General features: G+C 42.9%; 1 protein-coding gene across 2 annotated transcripts in view; it reads right to left on the bottom strand.

The window, feature by feature from the left end:
• The window catches only part of LOC126485107 (aromatic-L-amino-acid decarboxylase), a 217,293-nt gene that overhangs the window by 21,948 nt on the left and 176,617 nt on the right, over positions 1 to 18,728 (bottom strand). For both annotated transcript variants that reach the window (XM_050108733.1, XM_050108734.1), the window contains exon 7: positions 2,209 to 2,357. In XM_050108733.1, the coding sequence (XP_049964690.1) occupies positions 2,209 to 2,357 (149 nt within the window). The remainder of the gene's footprint in view (positions 1 to 2,208; positions 2,358 to 18,728) is intronic.

Below are 18,728 nucleotides of genomic sequence, written 5' to 3'. Positions count from 1 at the left end.
TATGTGACATACCTATGAATGAGTGTGCTATCAGACCTCCACTTCATCTAGAGCTAAAGGAAAGTTATCTCTCCTTTCTCCCATAGTGAAACTGCTTAAATAAGACCCAGATTATATTTCACACTTCAAACTATTTACTCAATCACCATAGAGAGACAGTGTGTCAACAACATTAACATAGATAAGGGATATGTGCTCAGCAATGCGTGGATGTGGACACCTGATAGCAAATGACGGCATAGGAGTGTATATTTTACTGTACATCAGGGCAGAAATGAAGCCACTGCAGATGACATTCATCATTGCCACTAATGTACTCTCCCATAAAGTGGGAATTTCTACATCATTTACACCTGTGTCAGTCTGTTTCTTTTTAACAGTAGGTTACTTTCCTGACAAAGACAATGGTGGATATTTTTGGAATGTGTTACAGACCATAATATGACAAGCATCAAGAATATCTAATACAATAAGACTTCACAAAAGAGTTGATGGTTATATTACTTTCACAGGTATCTTGCTTTACAAGATTTGTCTCCCCTCCCCTCTCCCACCAGTGACCTATACAAATGCAATACCATAAATAATACCCTTAGACTTCAAGAAAAATATAATAATTCCAATCCCAAAGAAAGCAGGTGTTGACAGACGTGAAAATTACCGAACAATCAGTTTAATAAGCCACAGCTGCAAAGTACTAACACGAATTCTTTACAGACGAATGGAAAAACTAGTAGAAGCCGACCTCGGGGAAGATCAGTTTGGATTCCGTAGAAATACTGGAACACGTGAGGCAATACTGACCTTACGACTTATCTTAGAAGAAAGATTAAGGAAAGGCAAACCTACGTTTCTAGCATTTGTAGACTTAGAGAAAGCTTTTGACAATGTTGACTGGAATACTCTCTTTCAAATTCTAAAGGTGGCAGGGGTAAAATACAGGGAGCGAAAGGCTATTTACAATTTGTACAGAAACCAGATGGCAGTTATAAGAGTTGAGGGACATGAAAGGGAAGCAGTGGTTGGGAAGGGAGTAAGACAGGGTTGTAGCCTCTCCCCGATGTTATTCAATCTGTATATTGAGCAAGCAGTAAAGGAAACAAAAGAAAAATTTGGAGTAGGTATTAAAATCCATGGAGAAGAAATAAAAACTTTGAGGTTCGCCGATGACATTGTAATTCTGTCAGAGACAGCAAAGGACTTGGAAGAGCAGTTGAACGGAATGGATGGTGTCTTGAAGGGAGGATATAAGATGAACATCAACAAAAGCAAAACGAGGATAATGGAATGTAGTCGAGTTAAGGGTATTAGATTAGGAAATGAGACACTTAAAGTAGTAAAGGAGTTTTGCTATTTGGGGAGCAAAATAACTGATGATGGATGAAGTAGAGAGGATATAAAATGTAGACTGGCAATGGCAAGGAAAGCGTTTCTGAAGAAGAGAAATTTGTTAACATCAAGTATAGATTTACGTGTCAGGAAGTTATTTCTGAAAGTATTCGTATGGAGTGTAGCCATGTATGGAAGTGAAACATGAACGGTAAATAGTTTGGACAAGAAGAGAATAGAAGCTTTTGAAATGTGGTGCTACAGGAGAATGCTGAAGATTAGATGGGTAGATCACATAACTAATGAGGAAGTATTGAATAGGATTGGGGAGAAGAGAAGTTTGTGGCACAACTTGACCAGAAGAAGGGATCAGTTGGTAGGACATGTTCTGAGGCATCAAGGGATCACCAATTTAGTATTGGAGGGCAGCGTGGAGGGTAAAAATCATAGGGGGAGACCAAGAGATGAATACACTAAGCAGATTCAGAAGGATGTAGGTTGCAGTAGGTACTGGGAGATGAAGAAGCTTGCACAGGATAGAGTAGCATGGAGAGCTGCATCAAACCAGTCTCAGGACTGAAGACCACAACAACAACAACAACAACAACAACAACAACAACAACAAATATTTGAAATGATTTACTTTTTTATGCAACTGAAGAAAATGTAATCTTCATCTGTCAGAAGTTAACTTCATCCTGCACTCTTGAGGATGAAATAAAAATCATCATTTAAATAAACTCTAGTGTTTGCAGATCAAATTTGCATACATACTCAGATAACTGTTGCCTGTCTTAGACAGTCATTTTAACTGTTGATAGTTTACAAGTTATTCACCATATGATTTATTACAAATTAACATAATGAAATTATACTTACATAAAAGGGTATTAGCCCTTTTGCCTTATCTTCTTTAATGGCTTGCTCAAGTGTCTCACCCCGTAGACTAAGCTTGTCATCTGGCTCCAATAAATGGAACTTCACACCACCGAGGAGACCTGCACGCTCCACAGATGAATGAGCTAGATCTAAACGTAGAATATTTTTAATTAGTTTGCAATCTTCCTTAGTTTGCAGTTTTCCAAATTCAGAGAGAGAGAGAGAGAGAGAGAGAGAGAGAGAGAGAGAGAGAGAGAGGTACAGTAGAGTCCAGTCTCAATAAGAAGTAAGAATCTTTGTCCATCCAATGAAACTGTAATTACTGTTTTGTATAACGAGGCCAAGTGTCACAGCAAATACCTTAGCTGAAATCTGTTATCTTAGTTTGGAAATGCCACACTCTGAATCATCAATGTGGAAACAACAAGATCTCATACTAGGTCCCACATAGATAGCAATTGTGACACTCAGAAAAAGATTAGAAGTAATGTTGTTTTTGAGTATCTTCCTCATAAGTGAAGGAATAGATGACAGCCTTGTTATATTTTCAGAGTAGTTGTAGTATATCATTGATATACATCCTTTATTAATAAAGTTAAATTCATTTTGGATTAGACTTCAACATCCTTTTTTATATTGTGAAGAGAAGTTCAAACATAGCAATGATAATATTACGCTTCTATTCGAAGTTGGTCAGCAGACATAGCTAACTAACAATTAAATCACAGACTAGTGAGCTTGTTCCAGTTTGGTCAGATACTATTGTACAAAATGTCAAGGAAATCCAGGTACAACAGAATGAGAATTCTATAGATCAGTATGTCACATAACCAAAGACTCTGTAGGTACTTCCATGCTTGCGTCCTTTACACCTTTGTTCAACAGTTGTTTTAGTCCATCCAATAAGCAATACACCACAACAAATCACATTTTGTAACCCTAGTCTACAGAATAGTGATGGGCAACTTGTTATTGCTAGTAGTCTAACTTATACGTGAAGCATTTTGAGGACAAGTCAATCTGCTAAATATAATCCAACATATTTTTATCAGAATATTGCACCTGCACCCCCCCCCCACCCCCACCCCCCAACTCTTCCCCTAAATGGACAATGTGCTTACACCTGAAGTACCACTGAAACCGTTGTTGTGGCTTCCCTTCACGTGGAAGCAAAGAGCAGTACTTAATAGCAGCACCAGATGCAGGAGTGCAAGCCTGGACACCTTGCAGTGGTGGAGGGGAGGGGGGTGGGGGTGAATGGATTTCATAGAGGTCATGAATGGCAACGCCCCCCCCCCCCCCCCCCCCCCCAGCCCCACCCTTAGAAAAAACATTGTACTAACCACTGATATAAACGAACTATTACAGTTGTATTAATACATTTCATATATTTTATTCTTATTGTAGTAAAATCTTGGCCATCTGGGGCACATTTCATATGGGAGTGACAGTATATTATATTTTGGGGTAGAGGAGAGACATTGAAAAATTATGAGCATCCCACCCCCTATCCTTTGCACCCCATAGAACTGAAACCTGGATCTCCACATTTAGGAGGGGCACCACATCATCATCTTTAGATGAGTCCCATTTCTGCATTCAGTGTCATGATGGACATGTCTGTGTGGACTGTCTTAGGAAAGCAAAATTTGCCAGTCTACACTGGTAATTGCTATATGGGCTCAACACTTGTCATGAGGGCATACACTACTAATGGGAACACAACACTATCACCTCTGATTTGTACAGCCTCATCTAGGTAGTATTGCTATCTTGGGAAAAAATTAGAATATGTTATTTGATCCATTTTATGTAGTTTGGTGTTTCCTTTGTTTTACTAATGGCTTGAAACTAACTTCAGAGGCTGCACTGCTTTAGTTGTCACAGGCTGGCTTCCCCTAAAAAATGATATAGGTTCAGCTGTCTTTTGTACAAGTCTAACTTAACTTCATTAATGTTATTTGTGCATATAATTTAATGTTGAAGGCAGTTCTCAGCTTAGAGCCCTAAGTGGTGGCTGATGACCTTAAACCAGACCTGACCGCATGTGAGTATGATACTGTTTACAGACAGAAGGGTTTTACTGAAAATAGGTCTCATGAGATTTCAGTCAAATCCTTGGATTGTAGTACCATTCTTTACTCTCTTAAAAACAAACATTCATCGGAGGGTAGACGAAGTCCTTACTCCTGAAATAATTTAATTGAAGTCAACAGACACAGCTTGTTTAATTATGAGGAGGGAAATATTATGAAATGAAAGACAGGAAAGTGAATGTACAGTATTAATATAACTTCGAAAACACACATTTTGTAGTAGCAAAAGAAAAAGCAGGGATTTACCCTGTGGGAACTGTATGGCAACAAAGAACATCGGCTGCAGATTTATCGTACTTGTACCGCCTTAGCAAAAATAAAAGTGTGCTTACTCAGATTCTGGTCGTTTTGTTATACATCCTACATCTCATCCATAGTGTAGCACTACATTGCTGAACAATGATGACCACATTAATTCAGAACATCTACAATTATTGCTCAACACCAATTCTGGCATTGTGGCCTCGATGTACCGCACAATTTATGCACCTGGGACAGCTGATTTTGTGCTACAGTACCTAGAGCTGTGCACAACACCTTTCACACACCTGAAGTTATAAAGGTGATAGTGACACTCTTCACAACAGTGCTCCAACAGTGAGCAATGGTGCTGAATACAGGAGTGCACTGGATAATCTATTATTTTGCAAACCCAGCTACTTCCAAACCACACCAATCCCAATAGATGGATCTACATTTGCTCACTTTCACCAAGATGGCATTCCACACTGCATGTAAATTCATTCCCTCCAGGCCTCATGTAGCTGGTTAATTGTCTTGTAACCTGCCACATATGGAGCCTAATTACAATGCTGTTCTCCCTCTGTTGGTGTTACCGTGCCAACCTATTGGACTGAGAACACATTGAGACTACTACCTCTCTGGCCTGATCAACCAAGCCTATGGTTTGACATAGCGGACAACATTTTAGCTGCAAGTGATGGCATGATATTTGTCATACTGCTTAGTCATTTGGGTGAAAATATGGATATGCTCAGCACCATCAAACAAAAAGTATGAGAGCACTCAAACAGCACTTCTTCACCATCTCTCCCACTTCCTGGAAGAACAATTACACCAGGTAAGCTTAAATGAAGATTTAGAGGACCAAAGTCTGTCACAACTATAGCGTCAGTTACTTACACAAACTGATTTTCACCTCATGCCTGATCACACACTGTGGACATTGTGGGTCATCAAGCTGCATCCCATAAGTTCAACTGGCGATGGTTGTCCACGAGCAAGAACCATTAGATGATTGACAATATTTTCCATCATTCAACATCGACAATGTATTAATAACTGACAATAATGGCACTGAACGTGACTCGAAACCACGGCACATAACATTAGCCGAGCTGATCTCACCCAACCTCCATGGACCCTGGTTTTGTCATGCCTGGCTGGAGCGATGACCTCTGTACTGCCACAACAAATCCCTACCTACTCTCCACCTGCGCTGTGCCAGCATTTGTGCAGAAGCTGCTTCTGCTGGTACCATTGATGATTAGGTGCTTCAAGCTCACAACATTTTTTTGTTTTGCTTTAGGGTGCATAAACAACTGGGGTCATATGTACCCAAGTCAAAACTATAGAACACAAAGGTAGGGAGGAGTTAAAAACGACTATACATCAGTCCAAATTGGCATAATAGAAGACAACTACAAACAGGCACGCAGAAAAAGGGCTAAAAAAGACACGATACAGAAACGGAGGTCGAAAACTAAAACTTAAATGGCCTTCACCATATTGCTTTGGCAGATAAAAAGTAAGATGCGGTCGACAGCCTGCGTGTCATTTGCTAAAACGACCGATAACTCAAACGGCAAACCCAAACAAGAACGTAAAAGGATAAATGGGCATTCCATCAAGAAGGGGTAGACAGTTAAAACTTCAGTGCATTGCGTACAAAGTGGTGATGTAGCGCCACTTAGCAAATGAAGATAGCTAAAAAAACAGTGCGTAATATACAACTGAGTTAAAATAACCTCCTCCCAGTGGAAGGGCCGAGAGGTGGTCATCCGAGCTGCTTGGAGAGGCTTAATTAGCCAGAGCTTATTTCAGTGAAGGAAGGACCATTGGTCATGCCAAAGGGACACCACATTATCACAGATGGCAACACAGAGATCATTGGAGAGAATATAGCTACTCACGGGCTGAGGTACGAGGACTGCAGCTTTGGCAGCAGCATCAGCAGCCTCGTTTCCTGGCAGACTAACATGACGAGGAACCCAAAAAAAACATCACACTGGCTCCACCAAGAGTGAGCAGTTAACAGTTTTCCTGTACCTGCTGCACTAAGGGATGGGCGGTGTACAGCACACACAGACTTTGAAGGGCACTGAGTGAGTTTGAGCGAAGGACACAATTGAAAAGGCTATGTCGCTGGATTCACTCTGTGCCCTGATAGAAGGTGAAGAGCTCAGCTGTAAATACTGAGGAGCGTGCCAGAAGCCAATATCAAAAGACATGGGTTCCAATATCAAAGGTACACCTTACCCCCATGGTCAGTCCGAGAGCCATCAGTATATACAAAGGTACTATCATGAAGTTCCATGTGAAGGTCATGAAACTGAAGGCGATAGACCAACGCTGGAGTAGTGTCCTTAGGAAGCAAGTGAAGGCCAAGGTTAACATGAGCCACTTCATGAAGCCAAGGTGGTGAAGGATTCGTACCCACTGGGAACAGCACATGTAGTGTGAAGTTAAGGCGCTGTAGCAAGTGCCAAAAGCGGACTCCAGGAGATAACAGAGATGGAGGACGAGCCACATACTTAAAATCAAAGGAAGCATCAAAGGAGGCATAAGATGGGTGGCCACGCATGGCAGACAAACGGCATGTATACCTGCTGAGGAGAAAGTCACAGCGGTAGGACAGTGGCAGTTCAGCAGCTTCAGCTTACAGACACTCAACTGGGCTGGTGTAAAAGGCACCCATGGCCAATGGAAGCCACGATAGTGGATGGTGCTGAGCGGCGTAAGAGGGATGGAAGTGTAGACACATAAAGCACCCATAGTCGAGTTTCGAATGGACAAGGGACAGGTACAAATGGAGGAGTAAGTCGATCGGCACCCCAGGAAGTACCATTGAGGACACGTAGGACATTGAGGAACCACCTAAAGTGGGCTGCTAGGTAACATACATGGGAGGACCAAGAGTGTTGCCTATAGAGCATGAGCCCCAGGAATTTCTTAGTTTCAACGAATGGAAGGGCAACAGGCACAAGATGTAAAGATGGTGGGAGAAACCACTTGCGTCGCCAGAAATTCATACAGACGGTTTTGTCAGTGGAAAAGCGAAAGCCATTGTCGATGCTCCAGGTATAAAGACGATCACAACACCGCTAAAGATGCCGCCCAGTGATACAGGGCCATGGAGAACTGCAATAGATGGCAAAATCGTCAATAAAAAGGGAGCCGGAGGTGCCCAGTGGGAGACAGGCCATGATAGGGTTAATGGCGATAGCAAAGGGTAAGAACACTGGACTCGCATTCGGGAGGACGACGGTTCAATCCAGCGTCCGGCCATCCTGATTTAAGTTTTCCGCGATTTCCCTAAATCGCTCCAGGCAAATGCTGGGATGGTTCCTTTGAAAGGGCACGGCCGACTTCCTTCCCTAATCCGATGAGACCGATGACCTCGCTGTTTGGTCTCTTCCCCCAAACAACCCAACCCAACCCCCCAAAGAGTAAGACACTCAGGACGGAACCCCGAGGCACACCGTTTTCTTGGATAAAGGTGTCTGATAGGGCAGGACCCACACACAAAACTCGATCTTGTAAAAATGCCTGACGGAAACAGGGTTCAAATGGCTCTGAGCACTATGGGACTTAACATCTTAGGTCATCAGTCCCCTGGAACTTAGAACTACTTAAACCTAACTAACCTAAGGACACCACACACATCCATGCCCGAGGCAGGATTCGAACCTGCGACCGTAGCAGTCGCGCGGTTCCAGACTGAGCGCCTAGAAGCGCGAGACCACCGCAGAAACAGGGCAGGTGGCCCCATGTGTAAAGAGTACGGAGGACGCCAGTTCTCCAGCAGGTGTCTTAGGCCTTCTCCAAATCGAAAAACATGGCCACAGTCTGGGATTTCTGCATAAAACCATTCATGACATGGGCGGACAAAGTAACGAGATGGTCAACTGCAGAACGCCGTGCTCAAAATCTACATTGTGCACGCATCAGTAAATTGCGAGACTTGAGCCACCACACCAGCCGGGGATGAATCATACATTCCATCACCTTGCAAACGCAGCTGGTAAAAGAGATGTGGCGGTAGCTAGAAGGAAGGTTTTTGCCCTTACCAGGCTTAGGTATGGGTCTGACGGTGGCTTCACGCCAGCATCCAGAAAATGTGCACTCTGCTCAGATGTGGTTGTACGTGTTAAGCAGAAAGTACTTGCCCACAAGAGAAAGGTGCTGCAACATCTGAATGTGGATGGCGTCCGGCCCTGGAGTGGAGGATCAGGATGAGCTGAGAGCATGATCGAGCTCCCTCATAGCAAAGGTAGCACACGATTCAGAGAAGAGAAGGGCATCGCCCAAGCCGCCTCCGCTCGTTTCGAATGGAGCGAGGCAGGGTTATAGTGGGAAGAGCTCCAAACTTCCGCAAAATGGGTCCCAAGGCGTTGGAGATAACGATAGGGTCCATTATAACGTCTGCTGCTGTGAGGCCGGAAATGGGGGAATGGATCTTGGCCCCAGAGAGCCACCAGAGGTTGGTCGACACGACAGACGAAAGGGTGGAAGTGTTAAAAGAACTAGTGAATGAAATCCAGCTAGCTCATTCGCTATCACGAAGAATGCGACGACACTTTGGATGCATCTGTTTATAATGAATGCAGTTTGCTAACGTAGGATGACGGTTAAAGACGCAGAGAGCACGTCTCCATGCACGAACTGCATTGCGGCATGCCTCAGTCTACCAAGGGACTGGAACACGATGTGGTAAAGAGGAAGTGCGAGGAATGGAACGTTCTGCAGCACTAAGGATAATGTTGGTGCGATAGTCCACCTGGTCATCACAACTGGGGAAATCTTGTTCTTTGAAGGTCGCCAGAGAGCAGTAAAGCTGCCAGTCAGCCTTAGTAAGCTGCCATTTGGGCATGCACGCAGATGGGGTAGGAGTCAGCGAATGGAGAGCAAACAGGAAATGGTCACTCGAGTAGGTGTCAGAAACGAATGGACCACTCAAGATGATGGGCAAGCTGGGCAGTGAAAATGGATAGAGCCAAATGGGAATAGGTGTCTGAGGAGTCAGAAAGGAAAGTGGGTGCTCCAGTGATAAGGCAGAAGTTGGTTAACAAGGTCATCCAAGAGGGCACATCTCTCACAGGTCCTGGGAGAACCCCAAAGGGGATGATGTACATTAAAGTCACCGAGCAGCAAAAATAGGGGAGGTAGCTGCCCAATAAGCTGAAGGAAGTCTGCCCTGGTGACATCGAATGATTGAGGTGTGTAAATGGTACAGAGGGAAAAATTCAGGCATGGAAGGAAAAGGCGAACTGCAACAGCTTGAAGACGGGTAGTCAGGAAGATGGGTTGGCTATGAATGTCATCCCGTATGAGCAGCATGACGCCCCCACAAGATGGAACGCCGACCTCAGAGGGAAGGTCGTAACGAATTGTTAAGTAATGTGAAAGCTCAAAGCAGTCGTGAGGGGGCAATTTCGTTTCCTGAAGGTAGAGTACAAGGGGATGCTGCGATGCTAAAAGCAGGCATAAATCATCTTTGTGGGACCAAAGGCCGTGAACGTTCCGTTGGAGGACAGTCAGGAGGAGGAAGAGAAGTAGGGGTGTCAACTCGGCGGCCGCCAAGTGACAGCCAGTGTAGAGTCGCTACTACATGGCACAGAAGCAGGAGGATCCTGCTCCACGGGATCCACAGAAGCATCAGCTTGCTTGTGCAGTCAGTCCATGGAGTCCAACGCTGAAAAACGGTTAGTGGTGTGCGCCGGCGAGACAGAGGCCGGCCAGGCTAAGGTACCACGTGGCGACACCGTCGAACACGATCTTAGAGTTGGCGAAGAAGAAGACCGTTTGCCTTTGATGGACTTCTTTGAGCTTTCCGGTTAGAGGAAGACTCGAGTATTGTTTGACTGGAGGGACGGAGGAAGTCTTCAATGGGAGTACTCCTTCTGTCCTTTCCTGCCTACTGGTTGTGTAGCTTGTGGCTTCGACTCTTGAGGCGAGAGTTTGGCGGTTTGTTGCACAGTGGGTTGAGGGATGGCGATGCTACATTGACACTGGGCGATTTCACAACCTCAGAGCTGAATTTGAGGTCACATGTCTGTGTGGCCATGTCCTTGATGGAGTGAGGGGTAATAAGAACATAACCTTAGCTGCCAGAGGAGAGAACACACGGTTTGCGACTAGCCAGTAACTTGCGAGTTACTGGGTAAGGCACTTTTTCCTTTACCCGACTCTCTTGGACAGCTAACTCATCAAGATACAGGGGACAATCCAGAGAGGCGGCGGCATGGTCGACGTTGCAGTGATACAGAGGGAAGAAGGAGGCGAACAGTCACCCTCGTGCACATCCCTACCACAGGTTACACATTTGGCTGGCTGTCGATAAGACATTGTACTGTGGTTGAAACGATGACACTGGTAGCAGCGCATCTGGTTCGGAATGTACGGCTGGACTGAGTTATTTTCATAGCCTGCTTTGATTTTGGACGCCATCGCCACTCTATCAAAGGTGAGGAAAAGAGTGCGGTTGGGCACTAAGGAGGAATCTACCTTTTTCATTATGCAATGGGCACCAATGACACCCTGATCAGAGAGGTAAGATTGGATTTCGGCCTCAGACCGTTGAGCAGCCTGGTGTAAATTACACCACGGTAAGAATTCAAAGTTCTATGGGCCTCGACACGAACAGGGTAGCCATGGAGAAGCGAGGCAGCAAGCAGTAGTTGTGCTTGAGAATCAGAAGCAGTCTCAAAAAGCAAAGTGCCATTCTGTAAACGACAGCAGTATGCCATAGGGCCAGCAATTGCATTAACACGTTTCTGAATAATAAACGGATTTACTGTGGCAAAGGTCTGACCATCTTCAGTACGTGAGACCACGACGAACGGTGGTGCAGCGTCAAGGGTCTTCGAATTGTTAGCCCAAAAAATCCAAATTAATATTTTAACCATCTCGACTAAACCCATCCTTCTCCTTAATCATCAATTACCCCACCCCCATCCCAATCTGAAATTAACTAACTTTTGGAAGATACATTTGCCCATCACGTGTAAGGAAACACTGCAACAGGCAATATGTATCGGGTACACTACACCTCCATGAATATTCATCTAAATGGCTCTGTAGTGTCGACATCCGTCGTTTCCCCCTCCCTACACATATTTTATGGCTGACCAATAACTTCTATACTATTGGTACAAATCCCAGTTGATGACGATATGAATTCAATATTATGACAAGAAGATGCTGAAAACCTCTATTCCCCAAATCCCTATACGAAGAAAAACCATCGGAAATAACAACAGAACCCTCTGCAACACAGTCTTCAATTAATTTCACCAAAACTTTCTTCGTTCGATTGGGAACTACTTTAAAAAGTACAACGTCACATTCTGAACCTGAAATTACAGCCCCAATCCCACAATCCTACTGCAGGTTTCGCCCTATTGTACTCAATTTTGCCAAAATGAGACTCATCGATTTCGACAACCCCCCCCCCCCCCTCCCCAAAGGCCCCTATACTTTATATATTGCCCAGAAACTTCCCTACAAAACGACTACCAGTCTAAAACGATACACTCACTCACATGCACACACAGCCACAGCCTCAAACACCAACAGTATGTAATTTTTATTATACCCTCAAGACCATCTCAAACAATGTTCCACGTCTAATTGAGCACCATAGTCCATCCTTGATACAGCTCCATACGAATAAATCGTGAGTACGGCGAGCAGACACGCTCAGGCGCATGTTTACCTCACTCACGACATCGAACGTAGTGAGTAAGAAAACCAGACAGTTGCAAAAATCGGATGGTTGCCATCATGTCTACGCCCAAAGCCTCTTAATTCTTCCATATTCATGGGAATAGATAAACCCTAACCTACAAACAAAAATTAAAAACTAAAAATTCTCCTAAATGAAACTATTTTTCCAAATTATCTCAAACTCACTAAGAGTGAAATTAAGTACCGAATGAATTAGAAAGAACCAATTGTTTAAATCAATGCAAACTAAAAAAATCTTAATGTCTAGCGCTGTCTTTTAAAATCACATTCCTTTTTTTTTTCAAATTACAATGATGGCGCTTATCCACAGCAGATAACAGATTTATTATCTATGGTCAGAAAGTAAACACACAATATTTATGAGTAACCTATGACGTCATTGGTCAAAGCGATAGGTTGTTGTATCCAAAGACCTTGTAAAAAATAACTGGACTCACTGATGGCGCTGCAGTCGCGGGATAATTTGAACCTTCGGCTGGACGCCATTATAGTGGTTATAGTCTGACGTGTTGTGTAGTATTGTTGTTTATGAAGACCCAGATTCAACGTTGTATATTTGTTGGGGCGTACATACAGTATTTGTTACTCGTAATTCTACTGTCTGTATGTTCCAATCAAAAGAAGTACAATGGTGAGGAGTTGTGCAGCGATTAATTGTACAAATAAATTCGAGAAAGGAACGAATATTACATTTCACAGGTATGTGAATATTTTAAGTTGTTTTGTATGTCAGTGCACTTGCTTAATAAATGTTTTTGTAACACGGTATTAGCATAATGTCTGTGCATCTATTTACAGGTTTCGTTTCTCAACACCACAGCTGTTACAAAAATGGTTACACGCTGTCAGGAGGCAAGATTTCCGACCGACAGAATACCATTTTATATGTTCTGATCATTTTGAAGAAAGTTGGCTGATCGGTAGTGTTTTCATGGTCTAGATTAGGTTGAAACTTGATAATTTGGTCGTGAGTTGCCAAAGCACTATGCCATATAAAACGCGCTTCTCGTCATAAAATCTAAAGCAAGGTAGAGTCAGAAAATATCTATTAATATAGTGGGCAAATCTTCGAGTATTTTGATGCATTTTGCGTACATCTATCGCAAATGAACTACGAAAAATGCTAGGGGTCCAGGACATAACTTTTAGCTACGGCACATTCCATGTAGTACGTAAGATAAATTCATAGACAGTGACTAGCTGCTGTTTGTTCGTAAATTAAAAAGTATATTGTAGTAAAGTATTTAAATGAGGCATTATGCTTGTGACCTAACTCAAGGGAAGGCATTTTATAACCAAAAGCGATGTATAAACATTCGAACTCCGCGCGTCAGCTTACCACTCTAATGGCCGCCGCCCAGCTATTCAATTTGTCCGCTCTTCACATTCGACCACTCGTGCGGTTGTGGGGGCCTGGTTGTATCCCGTCCTTCAGTTGTCCCTCCACCTCTGTAGTTAGTTTCTCAGCAAAATTTTTGCTTTTTTCGTTAAAAAGTAAAACTTTTGCTTTTTTTGTAAAAAAGCAAAACCACTGTTATGGCTTTCATGCGTTCTCTGCTACAAAATCTCCCCTTTTAAGTTTTGTGGAAACCTCTCAATAAAAGAAACTGACTAATTTGCACCTTATAGTCTGACATCGCAACCTGAAACGAAGTGTGTCTCATCGATACTGGCTTTAGTTATTTTGATATTTCGAGATCAAGTAACACGCACACGTCGAGAACGTTTGCAGCAAAAATATAGTCTCTGGCCACTTTACGTTTGGTGCATTTTAAGTCATACATTTCTGCATACGAAATGTAGTTAACGCACAGAAATTGTTTTTAACAGTGGTTAGTGGGGATCGGGCCTGGTAATTACGATGTCACTTACTATTAATGCTTTTATTCCTGCAGCGTATCGATAGCCGGTATCAGAAAATAGTACCATACTATAGCATGCCATTTAAAAAAACAAAGTTGACATTCCTATCTCTGACGCGACCCCACCTAGCAACAAAAAACCAGCGTCATATTTGGCCCCCGTTGTCCCACGACGCAACTTTTGTTCCACAAACTTTTCAGCTCCTATCATAATTTCAGAGCTATTCTAGGTGGCAATAGTTAGTGATTCACCCTGTATAGTCCCAGCCCTTCTCCTGACAGAATTTCGTTTAGACTGATACTAGCCAGCAGGCGCTGTGGATGACTACGACTTGACAGGTTGCGCTAAGCAGACGAACACTAGATTAATGCACTAAAATGTGCTATTTAGTTTCCCACTGACGCATTCGTTGCCCTCCAAAGGTATCTTTTCCACGAAGTGGTGATCGTCATTTGACCATCGGTACCAGACATTTCAGCAAAGGCTGTATCTATTTTCTATTTTAAAAGCTTCCAAATATTTCAACTCTGCAATTTGTGCTACGCCTAAGCAGACGGAAGATTATGAAGCGTCATTATGGTTGTCTTGTCTATATTAGAATCAAGTCCATAACGTTACATAGAAGTTCCTCGTACTTAATACAATTCCTTAGTCCCCAATGATCCACTGCTATTAACTAGATCGGTAGTATACAAAATATCAGTGCTGAAATGTATTAGAAATTGTCAGAGGACTATCAGAGGCAATGATATCTAGCAATGAGTCAACGCCAAAGCCAGGATGGCGACACAGACGCGGCAGTCCCAATTTACTTTCAAAAACGTAAGTTTACGGTACACTAATTACATCCCGCGTGACGACGTCTCTGAGGCTAGTGCTCTAAGGCAGCCAGTGCGCGACGAGTAACGTGAATCGTGGAACCTTGGGATCGTGGGAACTGACACTCTCAGGACGAAAATGTGGAATGCTGTATGTGACATTCCCTACAATCATCTACGGAGCAGGTTGTCGATTCTGCAACCACCACCTTCTATCAAAGCTGCGGGAAAAACTTATCGAAATGTTTATAATTATGCCGCACTAGGACAATCTCATTAAGAAAAACAAGTTTCTCGTTCTTGGTTCAAATGGCTCTGAGTACTATGCGACTTAACTTCTGAGGTCATCAGTCGCCTAGAACTTAGAACTAATTAAACGTAACTAACCTAAGGACATCACACACATCCATGCCCGAAGCAGGATTCGAACCTGCGACCGTAGCGGTCGCTCGGTTCCAGACTGTAGCGCCCAGAACCGCACGGTCACTCTTTCTCGTTCTTAACAACGTACATCGCCTCTACAAATGTTGATAAGAATACTGGTCTCGCAGCAGTCAGAGATGGATTCTAAAAGTACGTTTGTACATTTTAAGCCACTGTATGATTTGCGGCGGAGGGCACATGATCAACCACAATCATAACCCTCACACCTGTTACACATGGTGGATTTTGTGCGGAAATAAAGATTCTCAGTACCCCTCAGTTAACGCCCGCATTACTCTACATTTATCTTTGCAGACACTGTCCATGCTACAACTTGAAGACAGTAACAGGACTTAATTGTTACTGAAACAAAGGTTTTCTAAATTTTGGCGGCAGCGAGGTTCTCCGCGATGTGCGGAACATTTATTATGACGTCTTCCACTAGAGCTAGTTGATCATTTCGGTGAAACAGAAGTACCACAAGGTAGTATTCTTGGTCCCATATTTCTTACCTGTTAGGTCCACAATTTTGCTTCCGCCGTCACGCAATAGATAGCAGTAGCGGAAGGGGGGGGGGGGGGGGGGTGCAGGTGGTAGTAGGCCGGAAGTGTCATACAATAAGCTAAGGCGTTCGTAAACATAACGCCCTCAAAATATCAGTACATTTGTGATTGCATCATAAAGCTCTTCTGGGTTGCATATGTCAACTTACAAGCCCAATTCTCGTACTTTGCGGAAAGTTTTAATTTTCTGCTTTAACATGAAGAAATCTGCAGATGAGGCTCATAAAATTCTGGGTAAGACCTGCGGTGAGGCAACTTTTAGTGTCAGAATGTGTAGAGAATGGTTTTAACCCTTAAATATCAGTGAATTTTCACATCGAACACTGGCATAACGGTAGAAGAGGTGGTTTTCGAAGACAGATGGAAACAGTCAAAAGAGATAGTTATCGAAAGTAGTTGATGCGTTTGAGTCAAGCACTGAAAGACAGCCGTCCGGAGTGGCCGAGCGGTTCTAGGCGCAGGTTCGAATCCTGCCTCGGGCATGGATGTGTGTGGTGTCCTTAGGTTAGTTAGGTTTAAGTAGTTCTAAGTTCTAGGGGACTGATGACCTCAGAAGTTAAGTCCCATAGTGCTCAGAGCCATTTCTGAACTGAAAGACAAAGGGCCACGATACAGCAATAGGCATGAAAAGGTGATTCTGCAGCATAACGATACTCTACCCCATGTTGAGAAATGGGAAGTCCTACGCCACCCACCGTATTCTCCAGACGTTTCTCCCTCTGACTACCACCTTTTTCGTTCAACAGCAGGCGGCCTGGGTGACCAGAACTTCAGGTCTTATGAACAAAAGCAAAATTGTGTAGATTCATGAACCTCCTCGAAAGACGCGCAGTTTCCCGTCGCGGAATTAGTAGAAAGTAGTGGATAGCAATGACTAATACATAGAATCGTAAATTTTTTGTAAGTTTTTCACAATAAAGTCTCGAACTTTGTTCCAGAAGAAAAGGCGGAAGCAAGGTTGTTAATATAATATACACACCTCACATAGTGCAGCTAATATAACGCTATTCGCAGATAATATTACTGTGATAAGTGTGTGAAAGCAATTACTGCCTACAACTACTGATAAAATCCTGAACTATGTTCCCACTCTTGGATTAATGCCAACGGCTTCACATTCAATGTAAACAAATTTGGGAGAATAAGCTAAAATATGAAGCAACATCTGGTGCTGGGTTACAAAGCCAAAGAGAGAGGAAGATCTTCAAAATAGCTGAGGATTCATATTTACGAAAACTTAAATTTTAGTGACTGTGTAACAAAGCTTATACAGAAACGCAAGATAGTTCTGCTCTTAGAATTCAGTCTACATTAGAAAGTTTGAATACGAAAATAAATTTAAAGCAAAATTAAAAACGTTCTACCTGATCAATGCTTTTATTCACTAAGTCATTATGTTTACCGGTAACATTTTTTGATAATATGAATACCAAATAAAGACCTAAAATACTATCTTTTGCCCCCGAACATTTTCATTACTAATGTATGTACTTACGTATGTTATGGACAGCCTTGTCTGGTAAAAAACTTTACTGAGTCATTGCTGTGTATAAAACGATTTTCCAGCTCAGTGAGATAAAAGTAAAGGTTGTGAAGAACTGATTATTATTTTTAACAACAGAAGCATATAAATATATATAAATATTTATTACGATGTATTGCATCACGTTGTATTATTTCGTGTGTGTGATTTTATGTATTTATTTGTATGTTCCACTTCTTTGTAATGATTTCACATAAAATTGAATTGTACATTTGGATAACATCCATACAACAATATACAGGGTGGTCCATTGATCGTGACCGGGCCAAATATCACACGAAATAAGCGTCAAACGAAAAAACTACAAAGAACGAAACTTGTCTAGTTTGAACGGGGAAACCAGATGGCGCAATGGTTAGCCCGCTAAATGGCGCTGCCATAGGTCAAACGGATATCAACTGCGCCCTTTTTAATAGTAACCCCCATTTTTTATTACATATTCGTGTAGTACGTAAAGAAATATGAATGCTTTAGTTGGACCACTTTTTTCGCTTTGTGACAGAAAGCGCTGTTATAGTCGCAAACATACGGCTCACAATTTTAGACGAAAAGTTCGCAACAGGTAGGTTTCTTAAATTAAAATACAGAACGTGGGTACGTTTGAACATTTTATTTCCGTTGTTCCAATGTGATACACGTATCTTTGTCAACTTATCATTTCTGAGAACGCTTGCTCTTACAGCGTGATTCCCTGTAAGTACCACATTAATGCAATAAATGTTCAAAATGATGTCCGTCAACCTCAATGCATTTGGCAATACGTGTAACGACAGTCCTCTCAACAGCGAGTAGTTCGCCTTCCGTAATGTTCGCACATGCATTGACAATGCGCTGACGCCTGTTGTCAGTGGATTACGATAGCAAATTTCCTTGAACTTTCCCCACAGAAAGAAATCCGGGGACGTCAGATCCGGTGAACGTGCGGGCTATGGTATGGTGCTTCGACGACCAATCCGCCTGTCATGAAATATGCTATTCAATACCGCTTCAACCACACGCGAGCTATGTGCCGCACATCCATCATGTTGGAAGTACATCGCCATTCTGACACGCAGTGAAATATCTTGTAGTAACATCGGTAGAACATCACGTAGGAAATCAGCATATATTGCACCATTTAGATTGCCATCGATTAAACGGGGGCCAATTATCCTTTCTCCCACTTGTCGCAGCCATCGTGGATTTTCCGTTGCCCAATAGTGCATATTATGCCTGTTTACATTAC

This window comes from Schistocerca serialis, chromosome 6, assembly GCF_023864345.2.
Source record: "Schistocerca serialis cubense isolate TAMUIC-IGC-003099 chromosome 6, iqSchSeri2.2, whole genome shotgun sequence".
Lineage (NCBI taxonomy): Eukaryota > Metazoa > Arthropoda > Insecta > Orthoptera > Acrididae > Schistocerca > Schistocerca serialis.
Note: the sequence above shows the minus strand (reverse complement) of the source record. Positions and strands in the feature narration are given on the sequence as shown.